This window comes from Ambystoma mexicanum, chromosome 9 (assembly GCF_040938575.1).
Source record: "Ambystoma mexicanum isolate Mex_15411 chromosome 9, UKY_AmexF1_1, whole genome shotgun sequence".
NCBI classification, from domain to species: Eukaryota; Metazoa; Chordata; class Amphibia; order Caudata; family Ambystomatidae; genus Ambystoma; species Ambystoma mexicanum.
The window spans coordinates 746,230,651-746,254,430 of record NC_090931.1 but is presented as its reverse complement, the minus strand read 5'-3'; the positions used below and the strand labels follow the sequence as shown (position 1 = coordinate 746,254,430).

The window sequence follows — 23,780 nt, the reverse complement described above, 5'->3', positions numbered from 1 at the left end:
ATAGGCCTAAACAATTTTTTCATTATTACCTTGTCTTCGCTTGATTCCTGGAGACACAATACACCTAGTCACGTAGCGGACAGCGGGAATCAATTAGAACACTAAGGCCACTCACTGTGTTCCAAACTAAAAGGGTGGAGCGAAGCTTGCCAACCAAACGAATTACACTGTGAACAACAAACATCTGGCTAGCTTCTCCTTGTGTGTTTTTTTCCCACTAGCAGTGGGTGGCAGAAATTCAGGCTCTGGCATTCAGGTCCCAGTTCATAAAGAACTTCAAAGAGGCGTGGAGGGTTTGCATCAACTTCCTCCGTTCTAGTTTTGCGGGCTTCACAATCCCTCTTCACTGACTCCTCCTCGTGAGTCTCTACCCTGCCAACTGCAGGTATCAGGCCCTCTGCTATGGCACTCAACTCACAGTCCTGGGGCATCTGTGAAGTTGCCCTAGCTCCCCCAAATCTAAGGTTGCAGGATCCCAGGGTCCCCAATGCCTCTACTCACTTGGTCTCTAGATGCATGCTGCTTTCCAAGGACCCGTACCCTAGGCTAATACAAGTTCAAAAAGAAGGATCTTGAGTCATCGACTTGCTGTCATAGGTCGAGGGAGAGCTAGAAAGATGGGCCTCTTCCTTACCTCGGCCTTCGCAGTGAGGCTTTACCCCTTTGTCCTCTGGTACTCATCCTGACCCTGTCTCATTCCTCCTACCACTGCCTTGGTCTGCCTATTGCTGACCCAAAAGTACCTAAACTCCGTGCTCCACCTGGTAACTCCCACTCCAGTTTCTCTCACTTTGTCTTCCCACCTCCTCCGTCTCTCTCCCCTGATGTCAACAGGTTCAGTATCCCTTCTGGAGCATGGTTTTGCCCTTTTTCTTCCTCTTCAATCTGGGCCTTCCCTCCTTCCCCTCTTCAGCTGACAATCCCTCCTTCCTTGTGCTCTATGCGGTTCTCACCATATTTTCCTCCCCTTTCTCAGAACCGGTGTTCCTCCTCTGAATGTAAACTCTTTCTCTGCCGACCACATCACATCCTACTGGAGATGCAACCTTCACAATTGTTCTCCCACCTTCCTCGTATTACCTGCTCCAGATGTGACTTCCTCTACCAATTCTCCTCTGCCAGTCACCTCTCTGAGCTCCTCCTACAGATGTAACCCCCTTCAGCAACTCTCCAGGGCTAACCAACCTTCTGTCTGCTCCTCTAATCTTACCACCTTCTGAGCCTCCATCACCTTCCAGTCTCGAGCCTCTTCACCACAAACGTCCGCCTCCTGCTACCCACACCATTTGTCTGAGTTTGCTGGGTTTCATAGCAAGACTCTCCTTACCCCTCAGTTGGACTAGAATTGAGGATCCACAGCTGAAGGCCCAAAGCAGTCCGAGGCTAGGATTAGTCTTGCTTCTTCACTACTTGCAGGTGAGAATGAGGCTGACCTAAACTTTTATCTATTATGTCAGCCATTTTGAATTTGCACAGTGTACTTATCTGTGCGGGAGAGGATCTTTTAAGGTGGTTGCTCTAGTGCGGATGTAAGTGAATGGGTTTCCAAGGTATTTGGGATATACCCCAGGAGGATCTTGAGGTCACTTGGGGTTTTGTGTACCCCCTCTGTGCTCGTCGGCCAGCAGACTGTGGGTGGATATGCGGTAGAAGCAAGTGCAATATGCGCACGATCCTAGTGGTTGTAGGCAAGGCTGTTGATTTTGCAGAGTAGGTTCAGAGCTTGCAGACTCGGCGAGCAGGTAAGTGGGTCTAATCAGCTCGAATGTGACTCATGTATGCACAAGTTTGCACGAGCCTGTTAATATTGTGGATGTTCTGGGGAATTGGGAATGTGCTTTAGGAAGGGGACCTTCAGTGGAATTGGACTTGGAAGAGTCTTCTTCACTTCCGATATTCCTCGGAAATGGTGTTTATAGGTCTTAATGTGACTGTCGTCAGCCAAGCAGCCCCCAAAGAAGAAAAGTGCCTTCGGGTCCCCCCACCCCTTTCTATCACTGGGCATGTCATCTGCTGGCTTTGGGCGGTACCTGTAACACAAAGCCACTCTCCCACCTGTCCACAGAGCCATTGATCCGATGCATCACAACATTTTCAGTTACTTCTCTTTCTGGTAAGTGGACATAACGTGCATATGCAGAAATGTATAAGGGCATAGAGCAGAGGAATAAGGGGAGGATCCAAGAGAACAGGTCAAAGAAAAGGGCCTATGGGTCTGATAGGAATAAGGCATGGGTAAAAGCATTAATATATCACATACTGGCAAGGGCCACTGGTTTTCAACATCACAAGTCCTGATTCCACAAAATGGTGAAAGATATGTTACGTTAAAGGTTCTTGTATCTTGTACCGTGCACTGTTGCCACCTTTGTGGTCTCTTGGCGCTTGGAAAAAAAACTTCAGGCTCAGTATCTTATCCTCTGATAGACTCTTTGGATGCACATACATGTACAGTAGTAATAGCACATTACCTCAATTTTAATTCTCTTGGGAGATAGCTCCTCTCTTTCACCGCACTTTGACCTAGAAGTGAAGCACATAGGGATTAACAGTATAACGTATAAAGCATCTGGATCAAAACAAATGAATGAATATTACTGACACTTGACAATACGTCCACCAATGATTTCTCTGTGCATGGAATTTGATAGCATGACACCACTTGCTCCCACTGGTAAAAATGCCAAGTAGACAGCATGTGGAAGCAGATGCAGTTATATGCAACTTTTTGTGAACATGGTGGTCATGCCAGAGAGTAGACGGTAGTGGGTAGGCTGGTGGGAAACCCACTTGTGACTCCTACCAGGTGCTGAAGTATTCTGCATGGACATGTGTCAAATTTGCAAGGGATGGGGATCTCACAGACCTTACTCATATCTGGCAATGCTGCTCGAGCATATCCAACACAATTGGAAGCCATATGTAATACAAGAGATTTCCCACACTGTGCAGGGCTACAATAGCAAGAATGGTTCACAGACATTCCCCAGGGAAAGCATGCGTGCTTGTTTGATCCATAGGAAGCGAGAGGAGTGGTATGTCCACACTACTACCTCAGGCTTTAGTCACTGGCCATGGGAGCGAAGTCAGGGGATAGGATAGTATGAATATGTAATTTTAGTGCAGGCGCTAAACATGGTCAGAGAATGTGAAGTTAGGTCAATTAGAATTTATATAGCACTCATATGGTACTGATAGGCCTTGTAGAGCAGTGGGCTTGCCCTGGAGTATTGTAAGCCATGTTTTAGAAACTATTGTGTGAGGTACAAAAAAATTATTTGTAAAGACTTATAAGCGAGATCAAGATTCGGTTGGGATAAACACGGATTGGAACTGGGGATTTATCTAAGACTTAAAGGGGTTGCTCCCAGCTTGACTCAGGCTGTCAAAAGGTGTCAGGAAAGGTTTTACTATAAAGCATGTGGGTATGCATCTTATTACTACCACAGGTCTCCCATTGATCAGGAGGGGAATGGGGATAAATGCCTATACAGCGTATGCATTTAGGTTAAAAAGAAAAAGGAGGTACCCATCTTCGACAATTTAAGCAAAAGGTGTTTGGAGGCAATTAACTATAAAGTGTCAGGGTTCTCTCAGTCTCTCCATTTTTTTTTCATAGGGATACTAGGCTCCCACTAGATCTCTACTATTACACAATCTCAGGCATTTAGCACTCCGCACACTTTTTGGCCACAATAAAAGTCCCAAGGATACAGTGCCCAGATCACTATTTGTAATCCATCTGGGAAGATAGTGCCTGGCTCCCGTCTTTTTACTCCAAAGACTCCAGAGATCTAGTGCCCATCTCTTATTAAGCAGATAGTGGCCCTCTCAATTATAAGGGCAACAGTGCCCATATCAATTACAATAGGTATAATGCCCAGCTCCCTGTTCAGCAATGCAAAGAATGTAGGAATCTCAAGTCTCATTTGGTTCCATATAATTTGGCCAAGCTGCCATGTTCACTTGGATTTCTCACAGCTCCACCATCTTGCCTAGCCAATCCTGGTTCATTCTTGGGATCTTGGTTTGTACGTCTCTGCTTTCCTGGAATCTGGATCTTGTTCTATGTGTCCTTGTTGTTCACCAGCTCCACGATAACTCCTTCCCCATGCTGGCCTTCCTACGGCCTTACATAGGCCTTTCATTCCATGAATTCTCACTGGAGGTTTGTCAGCGGTTTACTCTTTGCCATCTTTTGTGGTAAGTCGTTTGATTGTCTCATTATTTGCTTTGGTTAAATGCCCTAGCTATTAAGTGTCTGTGGTTTCCGGAGGATAAGGACCAATGGGATTTCCAGTCCAGGCCAAAGTCATGCCCATTTTGTTCGGCTCTGCTAACTTGCAGATTCACAGTTACTTTGCAAGCTCCTGTACTGTTGATCTTTGCAAGGCTGGCTTCGCATTTCACACTATTCCCGCTCCTGTACTGTTGATCTTTGCAAGGCTGGCTTCGCATTTCACACTATTCCCGCTCCTGTACCGAGTCTACTTAGCAGTTATCCATGAGGATCCCTCTTAATATGCAGGACTTCATGGCACTTGTGGCTTCTCTTACGGGTTTTGAAATGAATTATTTACAGGAGGGTCTCGTTTGACATTTGGGACCCTGCGAGGAAAGTACCTTAAGAGTCTAGATTTTTCTGCTTAACACCAATGTTCGGAAGACCTGCTTTTACAGCAATTGCTTTAGACTCTACTTATCCTTCCATTGAATGCAGATGGGGATTCGTTTTTTGAGATCAAGGCAAAGTCACTTTGCCAAAATTTAGATTTTCAGTGTCTACGCCATCAGACTAGGAGCTGGGGCGTGGACTAGGAAGGGGGCGCTATGGCTTCGACCCGCACTGCCACCATGTAGCCCATGACTTTGGCACTTCTATCGTCGTAGGCAGTCTTTGCTGTGTTGCAGATGGCCCTTCGGATGAGGATCAGGCACCACTCTTTGTCACAGCTCCCTGACAACCTAGTCATGCAATATCTTTTGCTGGATTGGCTGATAAAATCTGTAAGCAGCAGGGAACACCAACTGGCAATGTTAATTTATAAAGGACAGTGGATGAGATTGGCTAGGTGAGAAAGTGTGGTAATCCTTTATGCTCTGGATCAGAGACGGCAGCGCTCCAAAGTTTGGAAGTTTAAAATTAAAAGGAGGCACTGCCAAAGCAGAATTTAGAGAAACAGAATTTGGGATTTCAAGCAGAGGCTTCACACAAGTCATTAACTATGAGTGCCCTCTGTGCCCTCTGTGTGATGCCTCGAGAGTTGAAGGAGAAGCAGCAAACGCCTGTGCACCAATGAAGCCTATTTAGAGCCAGTGGGACAACATTTCCAGACTCTAGATGACGAATAATTCTGGCTGCAGGGTTAGAGACAGTCTGTAGATGGTGTAGAGGCTATTGCAGCACGTACGTAAAGGGTGCTGGCACAACTAAGGTGAGGGAAGCCGGACCAAGGAAAACCTAGTCTCTGGATCCTGCAACATTTTAGAATAACGTTCTTGCCATTGTTAAGGTTCAAATATTTAGTGGACATCCAGTTGTACATTTTAGGAAAGGTTTTCCTGCGATTACCATAATCTGAGTGAGGAGAGTTGCAGAATTTAAGGATAGACTGGGTATCGTAAGTGTAGCAGGCAAGCCTGCAGGATTGAATCAGAATGAGGCTCAGATGGAAGTTGAACAGAAGAGTGGATCTCGGACGATGTCAGAAAACTGAAGAATGGGCACTTGGTGGTGAGTTTAGTTGCACCGGTTATGAGATGTGGTGTGATGGTGCACAATTAAGGGACGAAGCTCGGTTAGGTATTAAGGGTTCAGGTCATAAGTGTATAATGTTGGCTATAAAAAGTATATTTTTGAAGACATCAATTCCACTTCACGATTGTGGCAACAGTTTGCAATAAGTTATACAGGGCCTTGATGGGACACATTTTGGATTGTAGAATGTTTTTTTAAGTTGAGCTTGTCCTTCAACGTATTCAGTTCAGACGAAAATCGGTTTTCCGGTTACTCAAGTAACTGTAGGACACAAGTCACCAATCAGAACCTTTCGACCAGCAACTAGTTCTAGCAAGTCGTCAGAAGCTTAAAAACGTATGGTCAGAGCTCAGCATTTCGAAGTGGAAGCTGTGCAATCGCTGTTCAGAGCCTCTCAACCCTTCTCTAGAAGCAGACCCCGCCCAAGCGATAGTGTCAGGGAAGTGAGTGGGATTTTGTGTTTACCCCCAATGAATAGAAGGGAAGACTCCCTGTGCAGGTTGTGTGTCTTTTCCGTGTGCAGATCAGAGTCCATTCCCTTCTTGCCTCGCTACTGGATCATGCAGCAAAGTGTGTCCCCACCTGGCTCCAAAGAATCTCTGCCCCAGATGAGCACCTCTTTGAGTTTCCATAATCCATAGAGAGGCAGTAGTACGCAGGATTCAGCAGCAAGCTGCACCCCTCCCATCAGCCTAGTTAGGTACAAGGTGCAAAAATGCCTTGGTAAAAAGCCTTCGACTGCTTTCTGGGGATCCCACTATTAAAACAAATATTATGCAGCAGTGACACTAATCGGGCACTTCTCTCCACGCTCATCAAGCACATGAGAAAGTTCATAGTTGGGGCATTTTTCCCTTTATAGTAGTTAGCTTCTTAGGAATGGTTATTTTAGGTATTTGGGATAGGTGAGCTACATTAGGTACTAGCTTTAGGGGAAACAACTCAATGTATTTTTCAGAAGCATAATCCTCAAGACAAACACATTTGACAGGTTTCATAGACTACAAAAATACAGTTATCAAGAATGTTTCTATTATTTCTAAAGAACATTGGGAGAGATACGGTCAGGGTCCTGCCTATCTGCCACCCAGCACCGCTGAATGCAGGAATAAAGAGCATTTGTTTGGAGCATAACTACCATATTAGAACCCACACATTGCCTCTGCATTACGTTAGCTGCTTTACCACTACAGTTTTGGACCAAACTCATTTTGTGTTCCATTACGGAATGTTAATTCCATTCATTTGGAGGGGTCTACTGTGATCTGGAGAGACCTTGATTACACTCAGCTACTGCAGGCTACCGCTTGATTGGGCAGAGCTGACTTAGTTGCAGTCTGATCCACCCTGTGTGGCTGTGGACTGGCAGAGCTCTCAGATGATCACCTTCAGCAGTAACTTTGGTCTATCAATTGCCTTCACTGGGAGTTCCTGCTTTGTGTTTCTGTGGCCAGTTCTTTAATCTTTTTGCGATAGCTAGCCAGTTCCTGAAACCTTCCTTGAGATCCTGCTTTTGCTACTGAATCTCACCTGCTGTAGCTGCTCTGTGCAGCTCCTGTCCTGTTTATTGTTACAGACAACCACTTTTCTTCCAGCATTTGTGCTGCCTAGATTTCTTTAAAAGACAACATGTGGAGTGTTGAGTTTTCCTCCCTCTCACACTCCCCACATTTATGCAAATAGTGTTTCCTCGTTTTCTCTCTGCCGTCCCAGTTTCTTGTTTTGTCATGTTCTACTGTTCTCCAACAGACCTCAGTCCGTAGTTTATGTGCCTGCGCTTTAGTGTGCTATGTTTCCTGATCCACCACATTTGCCAAGTTGGCAGCAATCTACTGCATTATCAGGGACTAGTGCATTGTGTTTCCAGATAGTCCTAGTGCGCTAGGATTCCGAGTTTCTGTGTACTGCTTTCCTTGCCTACCTCCCTGCTGGTCCATGATACCTGTTCTGATTCTTGGTCATGATTTCCTCTCTACCAGCATCCCCATGTGACTTCTAAGTTAGTGCTTTTATAGCTTCCATCTACAGCCTCTGTCCAGAGTTTTGATCCTTACTTCTTTTCTGGTCTCTCCTTTACCTGATTATTTCTAACCATGCTGTTTTTCTGCCTTCATTGCAAATTGGTCCACTCTTATACCTTTGCTCTGTGCCCATACACAGTGTGACTCCTGGGTTGGTGTCTATTAAGGCAGATAAGGTAAGGCATGGCCGGAGCTCATGGAGTGAGGCTGCACCGGGGTTGAGCTCCCGTCTTGATCCTGACTATTATCCTCTACTCGCCAAATATTGCGACTAAAGCAGCTGAAAGTACCACCGCTGTGTAGAGCAAGCGTTTCTCCCGCTCACCAGCGATAATTTGATGAGCTTTGGCACCTGCATCTAGAAGAACGAGTGCCAGAAAGGAGCACCAGGCGTCTGGCGAAAATGGTGGCCTGAGAAGGACCACAGCGTGCGGAGGGGCTCGCCCTAAGCTCTCGGAACATATAGACGACCGCATATAATAGGCCTGTCTCCCCTTCTGAAGCCTCTACCGGCGTGTCCAGGACCAGACGTAGAGTAGCAAGTGAGGCAGCGACCCAGTGACAGTCGACAGAGGCGGCCCGCAGGACGATGGAGCCGGAAGAATGCCTAGCCTGCGCTCCTGGAGCGTGGAGGGCTGTGCCCACGGCAGAAGGCAGCAGCAGCGACAGAGGAATCCAGCAACCGGGGCAGTGCACGCCCGACAACGAAGCTGCAGCGGAGGACTACGCTGGGGCTCCGGACGGCGCAGACACGCCTTCCGGCTACACCCAGAGGACCCGGAGACAGGCTGGCGGTTGCACAATCGAGGGCCAGAGAAACAGAACGGACCCTGGCCTGGCAGGATCGCGAGGCGGCGAAGGGCGGGAGAGCCGCCCAGCGTGAAAAGGCGACCCGGAGAGCCGCAGCGGACGAGGGCAAACACTGCATATAGGGCCAAACCACACGAAGCACGAGGCACGCCGATGCCCCGAACCCATGTCGGCATACGCCAAAAACCGCACGCAGCACCCAGTCTCCTATAAACGTTTAGAGAGAGGCTTGGAAGCAAAACCCTGCAGGAACCCAACGGGTTTGACCACCCGGGACAGACATAAGAATCAGCATAACGAAGAAGCACAAAACCGCACTGATAACACTAGGTGGATCCAAAGGGTCCGGATCAACCTGGGGGCTAAAGACTGCTGGGCCACAAGGACACACAAATAACACTGGTGTGGGGGCAGCTGGAACCATTTACAGCGCCAACTCGCACAAGAGATAGACAGGTGCCCGAGGAAGAGGCAGCAGGGCTACATCTGACACACGGCAAGACCAAGAACTGCAAGGGCCCACACGTGCCACAATTCACACTCATCGCAGAGCAGGTGCAATCGACCTGTGCCGCACTAAGATATGTCTCAGTCAAGAGGGAAAACCAAGGAGAAGACAACAATTATGGACTCATTCAACGCTGCCGCACCCAAAGGCCAGCCGAAGAGCGAGGTGACACCGCAACCAGATAAGAAGCAGGGACTAAGGACAGCCAAGTGCTGGAAGCAATCGCGGCCCTCAAAACCTTTATTGACACCAAAATTGCCGAAGTGAAGTCTGATATGCAACTAATGAGACAAGACATTCACAACCTCACAGAAATGGTTACAAGCACAGAAAAAGACCTGAAAGAGACAATGGACACCACCAGTGATCTCGAAAAGAGATTGGCAGAGCTGGAAAGGAAGAATGCAACACTGGAGGCCAGGGCACAGGATGCGGAAGGCCAAGCTCGGCGTGACAATGTGCGCTTGCTGGGGATCCCGGAAGGGATGGAGGGCCTGACCCCTACTGAGTTTGTAGAAAACCATATCCTGTAAGAAATAGGGGGCAGAAAAGCTATCACAAGGATTTGTGGTGGAGAGAGCCCACAGGTCCTTGCAAAAGAAACCACCACTTGGCCCCCATCCTCGTCCCACGATAGCAGAAAATTCTCAACTTCCGAGACAGAGAGCACATCCTGCAATTCTCCAGGGAATGTAGGGTGATCCACCGCGACAACTCCAGTATAACTATTTACCCGGATACACGCCAATGGTCCAGTGAGCAAGGAACTCCTTCGTTCCAATCAAGGCAAGATTAAGACAGTTGCAACTTAAATACATGCTGCTGTATCCGTCCAGACTGAAGGTGATATATAAAGGGAGACCGGTCATCTTGGAGACGCCGGCGGCAGGCAGGATGTGGATGGAACACAACAATCTAGACCAAGGCGAAGAGCAAGTCACTTGAGCGGGCAGGCTGGGAGCGAGCACGGAACAGGAGGAGGCCTCACCAACCATACGCTAAGCCGATTAGACACATTTTTGGATTGTACACACTACCACATGGCGAACTGACATGCAACACTCCAGAAGGGACAGCGACCCGGACACTCCACTGGAGCACGACCCACCCCAAGAACGATTGGTGCTGGCATGTTGCCGACAGCACGAACTCGCACACGACGACCCGGATGGGTCGTGGCGGTGCGAGGGCGCTCGAGCGCTGCAACTGGAGCGTGGCTGCTGAGCGCAGTTATATGTTTCTAGTTCCAGTTGTTTTGTTCACAACAGTTAATGTTCCACTGTTCATGTCGTCTCTGGAGGGGGAAGTTGAGTGCCTGGAGGGTCGGGGGCGGGGGGGGGGGAAGGGGATCAAATGGAACTTGCCATTGTGCCCAGAGCGCAGGGGGTCTGGATGACGCGGCTGGCAATGTATTAAACACTGACTCAAGAGGGGTGGCAATAACTCTGGCCTTTACACGAATATGGCAGCACAGACCAGGGTATTAACTTAGAATGTAAGAGGATTGGGCACCTACTTGAGGATGAACCAAATTAAATCCTTCTTGAACAGAAAAAAGGCTGCGATAGCCCTACTACAAGAAACCCACTTAAAAGAATCAATGGCCAAGCTACAAGAATACTGGGGGAGGGGGGGGCAAGGTTTTGGTGCAGCGTATTCCAGGTACGCGAGATGAGTATACACGTGGATAAGCCCTCAGACACCTTTCAAGCTGGTCAAGGCAGAGACCGACCCAGAGGGTAGATATGTGATAGACTGGGGTTACATAGAACAAACCGAAATATGCATAGTAAACTCTTATTTCCCCAATTGCAATATCCCAGCTCACCTGGACAAAATGTGTAACAAGTTTACCCAACACAGGAATTCCTTCTTCATTTGGGGAGGGGATTTCTATTAAGGTATCAGACCCACAGCTGGATAGGTCCGCCTCCCCTCCCCCCCCGCAACACCGGAGAAACACAGTCTCCACCGCCTTTGGCTCAATAATAGAAAAATTAGACCTGGCAGATACCTGACGGGAGTTACACCGCAGTGAGCGGGGCTACTCATATTACTTAGCCCCGCACAACCTATACACCAGGATTGACCACATCTTAGTAGGATGAGAACGCCTCCTCCAAATACAACTAGCACAATACCTAGGCCCATCCATATCAGGTAATTCACCCTTACTGATAGAATGGAGAATGGCCGGGCCCAGACCCCCAATCCCATTATGGAGGATACCCACCGAGGCACTAAGAGACTCAGCCTTCAGGGAGGACCTTTGGGACTCCCTGGAGAAATACATGGAGGAAAACATGGGTAGCGTGACCTGGGTGAGCACGGTGTGGGAGGCTCTGAAGGTGGTGACACGTGGGGAGATTATAGCAAAGGCGTGTGGCATCAGAAAACTATTGCACACTGAACTGGAGCAGCGGGAGGAGGAAATCAAAAAGATAGAATCAGAGGCCCTACGGACAACACAGGAGGAGGAAACCCTAAGCCGAATTAGAGCTGAGTGCAAAGAGACATGTAACAGATTAGCTTAATTCGATTATGTCACCAGGTCAATTCGAATGCACACAGGCGGACAGACCGGGCCGCTTACTTGCATGGCTCTGCAAGAAAGAACACCCCAGGTACCTAACGACCACATTGAAAGATGCAAACAGAGTGCTCCAACAGACAAAACAGGGCATCAATGATACCTTCAAATCATTTTACACTCAACTATACTCAGACGACACGCCAGTCCCCCATGACGAAATCCAAAACACACTCAAGGAAATTGGGATCCCAAAACTCACCCCCACACAAAGAGAAAGCCTGGACTCTGAAATTACCACTGATGATATCACGGAAGCAATAAAATCATTGGCCACCTGCCAAACCCCAGGTAGCGACGGGCTGCCTCCAGAGTTTTATAAAACGTACAAACCAACTCTCACGCCACTACTACACAAAGTATATCAGGAGGCATACGACCTGGGGATGCTCCCAGAAAGCATGAGGGAGACGCTAGTGATCCCGATGCTCAAGCCCAGGAAAACAGCAGAGGAGTGCGACTCCTATCGCCCGCTTGCCATGCTTAATTATGATATTAAGATACTGGCCACAATTTTAGCCAAACGGCTCTCTAGACAAATATGAACACTCGTGCACGCGGACCAGAACGGTTTTGTTCCGGGATGTAACACAACAGCCAATCTCCGCAGACTTCAACATGTCATTGCCCAAACGAACCAGGAGAAGGGCTCCTATGCACTATTATCATTGGATGCAATAAAGGCATTCGATTACATATATTGGGAGTGGCTTGAGGCAACCCTAAGGGAATTTGGATTTGGAGAGGGATTCATCAAGTGGGTAAAGATCCTATACACCAAACCTAGGGCGAGAGTGAAATCAGGAAGGCTTGTATCCCAAGCGTGGGATATATGCAGAGGCACTAGGCAGGGCTGCTCGCTTTCCCCCATGCTTTATATATTGGGCCTGGAGCCAATAGCCATATTCTTCAGAAAGCAATTTTTTGATGCCGGAATATGGGTGGGCAGGAAGTACCACATAATCTCGCTGTACACTGACGATGTCCTGTTGTATGTCAGAGATCCACATCTAAACGTGCCCAACATGCTAAGTGCTCTAGACAACTACACTAAGTTATCAGGCATACAGTTCAGCAGACAAAAGTCCTGCCCGTTTCCTCTTGCAGACATAGAAGGCAGGAGATTGGAGGACCTACCCGCGGTAGGAATTCAATGGCAACCTGACACATTCAGGTATCTAGGTGTTAACATATTACACACACCAGAGCTCAAGCACAAACACAATACCGAAGCTGCAATCAAGGCATTACACAAATCCACTAACTTCTGGTCCAAACTCCCTCTATCCATGATGGGCAGGGCATCGATAGTCAAGATGATAATCCTCCCTAGGTTCCTCTATCACTTTCAAAATGTGCACCACTACATCAAGGCCCCCTTCTTCCGCCTGCTCGAAACACTGATCCAGGGTTCCTGTGGGGAAAAGGCAGACATAAACTAGCATTATCCACACTGACCCTGCCCCACAAAGAAGGAGGCATCCAACTTCCAGATATGGAAAAGTATTACTTAGCGGCACAACTCAACTTTGTGACACGCCGGCTCTCGGACGAGGCCACCCCAGAAACGACACTACTCCAACACCTAGTGGCCCCACTATACCTGAAAGAACTCATTTGGGCCACCCAGAATTGTCAGTGACGTCCCCATGTTGGTAACCCTGGGGAGGCAGATATGGCACAGAACCAAGACCCTCCTACACCTTGAACAGGCATACTCACCCGAGATCCCCTTGCCATCAGAACTATGCAAGACCCCATCTGACCTTGCGAACATCAGACTCTGGGAGAGGAGAGGGACTTACACATGGGGAGACCTGTACGAGAGCGGAACCTTTAGGGACTTTGCCTCATTCCACACAATAGAGGGCATGCCAGCAGGCCAATTCCTGTGGTACCAGCGAATTAGGAGGGTAACAAGAGCAAAATGGGACGTGTGGCAAGAGGAACCAACAGAAAACCCCCTTATAACATTGCTGTATAATCTAGGTGAAGAATGACAAAAAAGTGTCCAGAATATACAGCCAGCTGATAGACAAGCCAAACCCCCAAGCATCGCATTGAAGTCCAAATGGCAAACAGAACTGGCACAAGAAATTAAAGACAGGGAATGGGAAAGGGCCCTGGCGCTCCCCAAAGAAGTGTCTAGGAACACTAGACTTCGACTGATACAGCTAAACGTACTATATTGTACGTACATGACCCCTAACAAAATGGGCAAGTTCAATAAGCAAGCACACCCCTCATGTACATGGTGCAAAGCTGAGAAGGCTGGACTGATACATATGTTCTGGGAATGCCCCAGAGTACGCCGTCTCTGGTCCAAGGTGGAACACACCTGCAAGAGGGCCGGGATAATGCGGTACGGATGGTCCCCAGAGGAATGTTTATTAGGGGCCTACCCCAGACTAGCCAAAGTAAAAACATTTTGTTAATGTTACATTCCTTTGTCACACTCGAATATTTGAGCTACCCTACTTCTACAGTTTCTCAAATAATGTTTACCACGCACTACAGCTCTCCACTTTGGGCAGATTATTATTTATTTTTAAATGTCATTGCAACTTGTGACATGGCAACTACTGGGCATCTCCCCATGCCACAGGCACTGTTGTAAACTAAGCCTAATACGGGCAGAACTTGCAATGCTCTCAGAGTCTGTACAGGTCACACCTGCCAAGTCTAGGGTGGGTGTTTCCTCATATTCACACGTCAATGGAAAGACAGAACAGCAATGAAAGATACACAGGTCGTTGTTTTGCAGCTAAATTGTCTCAATCTCAGGAGCTTTTCATTATGAATAATCCTACTTTAGGTGATGAATTAGATTTACAGAACACAAGTAACATTCAGCAAGGGTTGGAGTTATCCCCAAAAATGTGGCGCCCAAGTAAAACCTTTTGAATATTATAGTGACCTGCTGGTGTAGTTTCACTTGTCACTCCTTTTTCAGGGACAGACAATCTTGTTTTTCAGTAATCACCCCAAAGCTTTAGAACAGGCCCCTACTTTTTCCTTGCTCCAATTTTAAGACGATTGTTCCTACCAGCAATCTAGTTTGCAATGTACACTATACAAACTATGCACATGCATACATAATTAAATCAAATGATTTGCTTTTTTCAAAATGATATTTTCATTCCAAACTCTTTAGTGAAACAATTATTCTTTCATTAATATCACTGTAATTTCCTCACAATGTGCATGGTCTGCTAAGAGTTGGCTCTCTGGGTCTCGGAATGGCGCCTTCAGGAGATGCCCATCAAGCAGCATCACTCTTCAAAACATGAAGCAGGTTTTACGAAACCAAATTAAAAATTCAAGAAAATAAAGATTCACAAGTGCATGTAACGTTATAATATGAATGAACGGCAATATGGCACAATGCGTCTCATTACAAGTACGGCAGGGTGGTAAAAACGGCAGTAACTCTGTTTCTGCCGCATTACCACATTGCCGTACTATAGGTTTGGCGGAGGAAAAACCTCCAGCAAAATGCTGGAGGTAATTCTGTCGCCTTACTGCCAAAAATTGGCAAAATCGTCAGAATTATTGCCGGTGGTAATTCCACCGAATTACCGAAATCCTTGTGGAGTCCAATGGACACCATAAATGGGGACTAATGCTGCCATACCACCCTTCTGATATGGTAGTAATTCCGCTAGACCAAGTGGTGGTGGTAACAGTAAATCCATTTGGTGGTATTATGGCAGATTTAACACCGGAATACTGCCAGACCCTTAATGCGGCCCAATGTCGCTCCAAACACAATCTTAAGATATTGTAGAACCGAGTAGGTTGCAATAGATTTATGCTTTTCTTAACAACTTCCATACACACTAAATCAAATACTCTGTAGCGCTAGGATTTCTAGCTACATTGCAGCCAGATGGCGGTCAACGCAGAGATGGCTTTCGAAAAACATCACTGATATGTAGTCAAACCACAAGAAACATTTCAAGGTAAGAACATTGATTTTTCTTGAAAGGGCTTACTTGGTAGTTCTGTACGTGTACTTGTATGTGACATCTCGAGAGATCTGGCGCGCGAGTGCGAAGAGCTCGTCCCTCCTCGTCAGCAGCGCAATATCCTTGACGCACAGTTGAGCCGCTGCTTCATTAACAGTTAGCTGGAAGTTAAACACAAACGTAGCTCACCAGTTTCTCATGGACTGCACAGTCTTCTCGAACATTTTTGAGTTGGGCCCCAATATATAGGCTGTACAATTATGGCGTTTTGAACACCTTATTGGCATGCGATACCCTAGTGATAAGGAACAGCACTAGTGCTTGCTTCGAAAACAATATGGAATTGGAATAAAAGAAATGGGATTGCACTTCCATGCTAGGCCCAATCCCCACGGTGTTATTATACAGTCCCTAAACTATTTACCAATTAATTCATTCATTATATCAACAATTAGCGACAGGATACTACTCAAAACTACCTCACTCACCTATAAATGTCTCAATGAGGCAGCCTCCCCCCCCATACCATGTGGACAGAATAACCAGAAAAACCTCTACACGCCCGTCCAGCAGCTCATTCCCACTGTCTAGAGATACCGAGGTTCAAGCTTACCAAAGCGGGAGGTGGCAGCTTCCCAGTTAAAGCGGCACAATACTGGAATGCACTTCCCCTGAACCTAAGAACTGACCAATCCTACGCCAGCTTCAGACGTAAGCCACTAAACTGGCTGCGGTCCATTGACACATAACGCCTAAACACCAGGCCTTTTCCTTTCCGCTTCACACTCATAGGGAAAATGTATGTTAGTTAAGCTATTAACCTAATTGCATCTTCAATTATATCTATAGCTGTACTTATTCTTATCTGTACCGGTTATTTTACCCATCACGTCCTGTATTGTATCAATACTATGTTGTAATTGCTACGTCCTGTATTGTACCTTATAATATGCTGTAACTATGCCTAAAGTATCCTTCTCTGTTGCGCCCAGCTACCCACGGGGTTGGTGCACATTACCAAATAAATAAATAACATATTATATCAACAATGTACCACTAATACTTGATGAGTATTGCGTGTAAGAGCATTATAATGTGAAAACGTCCCCGAACCGGGAAATGGCATGGTTTGCAAATACCTGCTCGCCTGACATCAAACATGTAAAATACACTGAGGTCCACATGTGCATAGATTTTTCTTATGCAGAGACATCACAAAACACTTGTGGGAGTTACCAATTCTAGCCTTTTTCTTTTTTTACCAAGTCTCATGCCTTTTATTTGGGCAGCTAGTGGGTGACCGCGGTGGCTAGAGAAGTCCCCAGGCTAGTGGATAATGACCAAGGGTGTGGAATGGGACTGGATCCCATGGTCACTAAACGTAGACCCTGCAACTGGGCAGGAGACAGCCACATGTCGGGCAAGGGTGCTATCAGTCTTTTCGGAGCTATGCCAGTAAACCTGCGACCACACGTGGTGCCCGCCCAAATTTCACCACAACGCTTACTGTGGGTGCATTGTGGCTGCAGATGCAGTTCTGCTGTTGCCCGCCTACTCTGTGCGCATGTGCAGAATCACAGACAAACAATCCAAAGTGGCAGATCTGCTTCTTAAAGCCACATACAAGCTCACATTCAGATTACATACATGGTCATACCCTACCACCAGTGGAGGGAATGCAGTTCCACAGCGTCTAATCACCGGTAGCACTAATAAGGATATGAACTTACAGGCCCAAACACCCAGACCGGCCCAGGGAGAGGAACTGGTAGAATATGAAAAAAGTGTCTCAGGAAGGCAAGGTGTTCAGAAAAGAAGGTTGTGCCAGGACCTTGGAGCAAGTTCATTTTAAGGTAGCAGACTGAGGTTTTTGGAGAGACACGGAGGAGTGGAGCGAGATTGAAACAAGAAGGGAAGAGGAAACATCAGGGGTGGTAGGATGGGGACATCAAGAGGCGGCAGGAGTTTAGAGCAAGTTAAGTTTCTGGTAGGAGGTTGTAGAAGGTTTTAAGAGAGACACAAGCAGGGGTGAAGCGAGCTGGAGACAACAAGGGAAGTGGAAACATCAAGAGGAGGCAGGAAAAAGCAATCCGGCATCAGGATGTGTTAATAGGATGACACCAGGAGACGACATCAGGAGGGGGTTGGAAATCGGGGAAACCACAATGGGCTAACAAAGTGGCAGCTAATGATGACAGGGAGGAACGAGAGGGGCCACATAGCCCAAGGCAGGAGGTAGGAGAGAGACCTCGAACATAAGGGTTAAAACCCATGGTGAGTGGCAGACCAAATACGTGGCATGACTGCCAAAAACCAGAGGAGGGGCAGAGAGGTGGTGCAGAACACTATACAAAATGTGCACTCGCCAATAGCCAATTGCTAGTGATAGTTGACTCTTGAAGAGTAAGACATGGTGTGCTGTGTTCGTGCATAGAATTAACATGGCAAGTGACTTTTCTATGGCTGGCTAGTAGCTTGCAACTTTAATTTTGCTGCCTGGTGCAGAGGATAGAAATCAGGGCCCTACGAAAGGCAGGTGATAAGGCACTCTTTGGGGAAACTAAAACAAGCAAACCCAGTTGGTGCAGTCAAATTGAAAGAGAATCTCCACCAGTATCTTCAACCTGTGGCAGACACATAACGTCTACAGGCCCTGCCACGAAGATCAGGGGGGGGTTTTACACCTCCATCAACCGGAAAAAGCTGGAAGACTGTTGGAGACAGAGCTGTAGAGACTGACTGACGGGGAGGTCCCCTAAAGTCTTGTGAACCTTATATGAAGAACTTCAAACCTTATATAAAGAATTTCAAATGTACAGAGAAGGAGAGAGAAACGGGGGAGAGAGACCTGCATTTGATTACATATCTACGGAATAGGGAAAGCAAAACCATTTTCATCATTCAGGAAGGACATATATTTATTGGGAACAGTTCATCATTTTGAGGAAGTGGTTTGAAGGACTTTCGTGTCAACCTGAGATGACCTTCGGATAGGAGAATTTTGATTGTTCTGTCCAAGTCACTGAATTATTTGGTTTTCTGAACAGCAATTGGTAAGAACAAAGATAAAGCTCCTTTGGTAGTTACCTCAGGATTAGTCAAGTCATTGATCAACGTCCCTGATATGATATGCCATTCCTAAAGGCAACAATTACAGAACGTTTTCAGGCTAATCCCTGGCCATGCAAGTAACTCATTTTCAGACACTTTATTCAAATGTACTTTGTCGGGATATTCTGAAAACGTGGAATGGATTTTCTGCTACACAACTGTACTTTGCAGCCCAGATTGGGTGATGTACTGCAGAAACACATATACACATGTTGGCATACATGTACAGAAACCCAAGTTCCCTCTCAAGTGTGTGCATGTGCACTTGCCTAGCATCCCTCTAGGTGCCGCTCAGAAGAGTATTAGCAGCACACACAACTACCACCTTCACAAATAATCATGAGGAACAAAGACACAGCAGTTACCTGCCATTTGCTTTCTCTGATAAGAAAGCACAATTATGACATTCTGGTCTAGCCCTGCTCACATTACCCCCACGAAGCATGCAGACCTTGCAACCCTATTCATTTTACCTTTAAGGATGAGTTGACAATTGTAGTGCGCTGCCTCTAAGAACTAACACTACGCTATAAGAGAAGAGCAACATTGCAATATCCTTTGCTTGACCTACTAAGGATTTTGAGTATGGAAATAATCCCAGCAATAGTCAAACAGAGTAAGCGATATTCAGAAATGGACAATGCATTTAGGCAAATTGCAAGCTTTTCAAGTTGTAACAGTTCTATTTGGCATAGACTTTAATGAGTGCTTTGTGGCAACAATCTACTTTAAATGAGTGGTGTCACTGAGAACTTGAATAATCCTACACAAGAATATTAAGAGGTGGGGGTGTTGCAAACAATTTTGTTTGTACTGCTACCTAATTGGATGCTTACTGATTCATGACCTTTTCCTAAACTGTCTATAATATTATTGTACAGATTTAAATGTGTTTGCCTACAAAGCATAAGGAAAACGCAAATATCGAAACGTGTGTCTTACTGCTACATGCCCAGAGGACCCAACCTCGATGTTTACTGAGCAATGCGAACCAGTACTGGAGACTAGAATAGAAATGTACTCCTTTGGAGTGAACGACAAATGTGCCACTTTAAGAATAGAGGTCAGATGCTTCAGTAAAACAACACTACGGACAAACTATGCTGTTTGTATGCAGAGAAGGGAAGCAACCTCTAGTAACAGTCTGTGGGCCTCATCACGAGTTGGGCGGTACACCGCCCAATGGTAATTGCGTTAGCGCCACCCGGTCCGGTGCTATTGGCGCTAGATCACGGGTTGGGTGGTAATGGTAAAGTCCCATTGGGTCCATTGGACCCAATGGGGCTGTGGGCGGTAATACCACCAGATGTAATAGAGCCGGAAACGGGGTGCTAAATGGGTTGCGTTACCACCAGCTTTTAGCTTGGGATCAGGCCTGCCCTTAAATGCGGCGGTAACACCGTTACCGCCGCATTTAAGGGCTACCACCCAACTCATGATGAGGCCCCGTGTATTTTTCTGAGCACAACTAAAAGATTTTCAATATTGTCATGTATTCTGTGTTTAGAGCCTCTAGCATTCCCGCTTTCGCGTTAGACTGTCAACAGTGAATTGCAGAAGGAGGACCTCAAGTTGCAAGAGAAGGCATGCCACTCGTTTCACATATGAGCAGTACTGCTATTAACCCCGAGTGAGACAAAGTCACAGTACAGACATCGCATCCAGACCCCAATCCACTTCACAGTAGGAATGACACAACCAGCCCTAAACTATTCCCAAACCTCCTGAAACAGCAACTAATAAGAAAATACCATGTCCCAAGAAACGTGGGATTCAGGACTTTATCTTCCAAGATGCATCTGGTTAAGAGATTCAAAACTCAGCAGACTCCCGACTGTCTTTCAGGGGTTCAGGGAAAGATGTGCTATGGTGAAACACTAGCACATCCAAAGGGACCACTTGGTCAACAGGTGCAGATCCTCAAAGGGAAAAACCGATGTTATGCCACCCCAACAGCAGTACCTGTGAAGCAAAACTGTTTTCATCCTCCCGGCAGCTTCAGCAGTTAGAGAATAATACTTACTTCCCCTTCCCCAAATGAAAAATGATTTTTTGCACAAGTGGGATTAACTGTACGTTCGTCTGTCCGTTTTACATCAGACCACATAAAACGAGCTCCTCAGAGCACCTAACAAACACCAGCTCTAGCACCTAGAAGCCAACAGAAAGAATTCAAGATGGTGGAATGCCTTTTAAAGACTACCTTCCACTGAATGGAGTGGAAAGGAAATTATCCAATCAATTCAAAGTTTGCCTCAGTCAGTGGGAGACTGGGGAGGGCTTTAGAACAGAGGCTACGAAACACAGCAATTGTCTTTTGGGCTGGGAGTGGAGGAAAGGAGTTTGCTGAGGAAGCCAGAGACCACAATAGCAGGAAAGGCCATGGGCCTAGAAGTGGGGTGTGCTCCATTGAGGGGAAGAGCAGACCCCTGAACACCAGAAGAGGGGTATGATGCAGTGAGGTGAGTCCTAGGAACCCAAAAGGGTGGGGTCCACTGACAAGAAGAGAGCCCCTTGGGACTAAAAGAAAGAGATCCCAGGTCTAAGAGAAGGCAGTTGTGAGAAGTAGATAGACTTTGGCCCCAGAAGAAGGGATGTGTAGCAGAAGAGGAGCGCCTTGTGAATCCAGAAGAGGGATGTGCTACGGTGAGGGAGAGAGTGAGCAGGGTACTGTATCTCTGGGAGAGTGGACAGGGCACTATATCCCTATGTGCGCACTAGTGAGCAGGGGACTGTATCCAGAGAAGAGAAGGGGAACCCCAGTGAAGAGGATGACGTTTTGGGACACTTCACAAAGAGAGGAAGCCCCAAATGCAGTCAGAGGTGGAGAGGCCTTGTGGTCTTCAGAAGAAGTGATAAAGACTGACGAGAGAGCAAATTAAACAGGAGACCTGTCTGGAAATTTCTGACTTCGATTTTGTTTGTGGTCCTTCATTTATAATTCTGAGTTAAAGGATGTTTCCAAAGAACCTTTATCTTCCAGCCATCCTGAACCAATTTCCATGCAATAGTCTCATGTTTTGCTTTTGGTTAGTAAAACAATTTAAACGTATTCTGGTTCTCAACAGTTGTGTGTTTCTTCTGCCATGTGACATATGGCAAACCTAAGTCAGTTTATTTAAAGGGATCCCTAAGAAGCCTGAGAGACTTCTATTTGTTTAATCTTGCGTGAGGAAACTCTTACAGCATATTTCTGGACGTTTGTAGTCAAATGCTTTTTTAGAGAGTAAAAAAGTAATTTGCATTGCCAATTGAGGTACTTTTTTTAGGCAAGTGGCAATCTTTTTTATCTCTCGAACAGATATCCTTCTGTAAGTCGTAGTTCTAGTTCTTTAAGGCTAGTAATTCATGCACGTTAAAAGATGTTTGCCCTCTTAGTTCCTCAGGTAATAATAATATTAGATCTTTTTACCGCGCCACGGCTATGCTGGTACCACTGATCCAAAACATGTCCACGGTCCGGGTAGTCCCCCATGTCAATTGTCTGCTATTTTTTTATTTTTTCTATTTCAACTCTTTATTATTTTGCTGGAGTATTTGTCAGTTTGAAGTGAGTAGAGTAAAAGTGGCTGGTATACATACCTCTTATCTGTAGTGCGGAGTATGCGCATGTCATGTCACTGCTCTGCTTTCATGAAAGAGAATGTTTGTGGTAAGCAGTGACGCAGGAATTGTGATTATCATGCTATCTGGTGCAGCAATCTTCTTGCAATTAGTCTGATGCATCAATTATGAGAGCCATGCCCTCCTGGACCTTTAATTACTTAATTCTAGTGGCACATACTCTTTTTGGAATGTTTTCTGGCACACTTCTTTTGGTTGCCATTATTCTGTCTGGAAAGTAACGTATGAATTGGTATAAGGGATATGTATTGTTTCTAACACACATGAGCATTTTTCCCTAGTGGAATAAAATATGTTCTGCTTTGCCTCTGAGCGGTGTTTGCCGTTAAGACCAAGGAATAGCCACAACTAAACCCAATATTGATACCGAGTATGCAGGGCTTTCATAGGTTTATTTTTGTCTGCACGGGAGCACTTTTGCTAGGTTCTCTGGAAGCTCTTGAAATCTTGGATCGGTTTATGAGCTGTCCTAGAACCACATATACATTTTTTCTGTAGCAAACATATATGGAAAATGTGTTGCAAGGTGCACTTTTTATACCGATTTCTTAATAATTGCAGTGGCTGGGAAGGGGAGAAATTCCCTCCCACACTCTCTTCAGAGATGATAGCTCACTGTACAAGCTCACAGGTGGCTTGTCTCGTTAAGTCAGTGGTACAAAAGCAACATTTTTGCACTTAGGAAAATTAGCGGGAACACCGATGACTGATTCTGCACATGCAGGTTAAATATACATTATGTGCAGTTTAGGATATAAACTATTTCCATATACACTTCTTGCTTTTGTCTAATCACTTAGCCTTGAGGGCCTTTTATTCAGCTGCATTCTTTTCCCGACGGGGAAGGCCATGCCGGTTCCTCCTTTCTGTCTCCGCCATATTCACGATAACTGGAGATGATGGCACCAAGTGCAGGTCCTGAAACTGCATCACATGGCTGTGTTCACCAAAGCCGAGCACAGTCGGTAGCCAAACATGCATTACTACTTGGCTACAGAGTGATTTCTGAGCAGCTACTGAGAATAGGATTTAGCCCTGGGGAGTACAGTGTCACTGTAAAGATACCTGTAGCATCATATGTCCTTGCTTTTCTTATTTTTTGGGTAAAGAAGAATTCCCAGAAGAATGAGAATAGGAAAGGGAGGGGCATAAAGCAGCCTCAGACAAGTACATTTCAATGGCCTTTCCTTGCCAAAATAAGCATCAGTTTTTGAAGATTGGTTTAAAATGTACTGCCTGCAAGATGAGTGATCTAACTAGCTGCTCTATCCTGGGATGCCTGGAGAAGACGACTGATGCTGTCTTGGCTATGACTGAAAGTGTGTGGTTAGTCCGCTGCAGTATCAGGGTTGAATACATATCAGGGTGAAAGATGTCACGTAGCAGGCTA

The 23,780-nt window shown here is 46.3% G+C and overlaps 1 protein-coding gene across 1 annotated transcript in view; it reads right to left on the bottom strand.

Annotated features, from left to right (window-relative positions):
- Positions 1 to 23,780, bottom strand: part of NAB1 (NGFI-A binding protein 1) — a 226,022-nt gene that overhangs the window by 56,501 nt on the left and 145,741 nt on the right. The window contains exons 3-4 of the mRNA XM_069615674.1: positions 15,683 to 15,816; positions 2,472 to 2,523 (exon numbers count right to left, since the gene is read on the bottom strand). Of these exons, the coding sequence (XP_069471775.1) occupies positions 2,472 to 2,523; positions 15,683 to 15,816 (186 nt within the window). The remainder of the gene's footprint in view (positions 1 to 2,471; positions 2,524 to 15,682; positions 15,817 to 23,780) is intronic.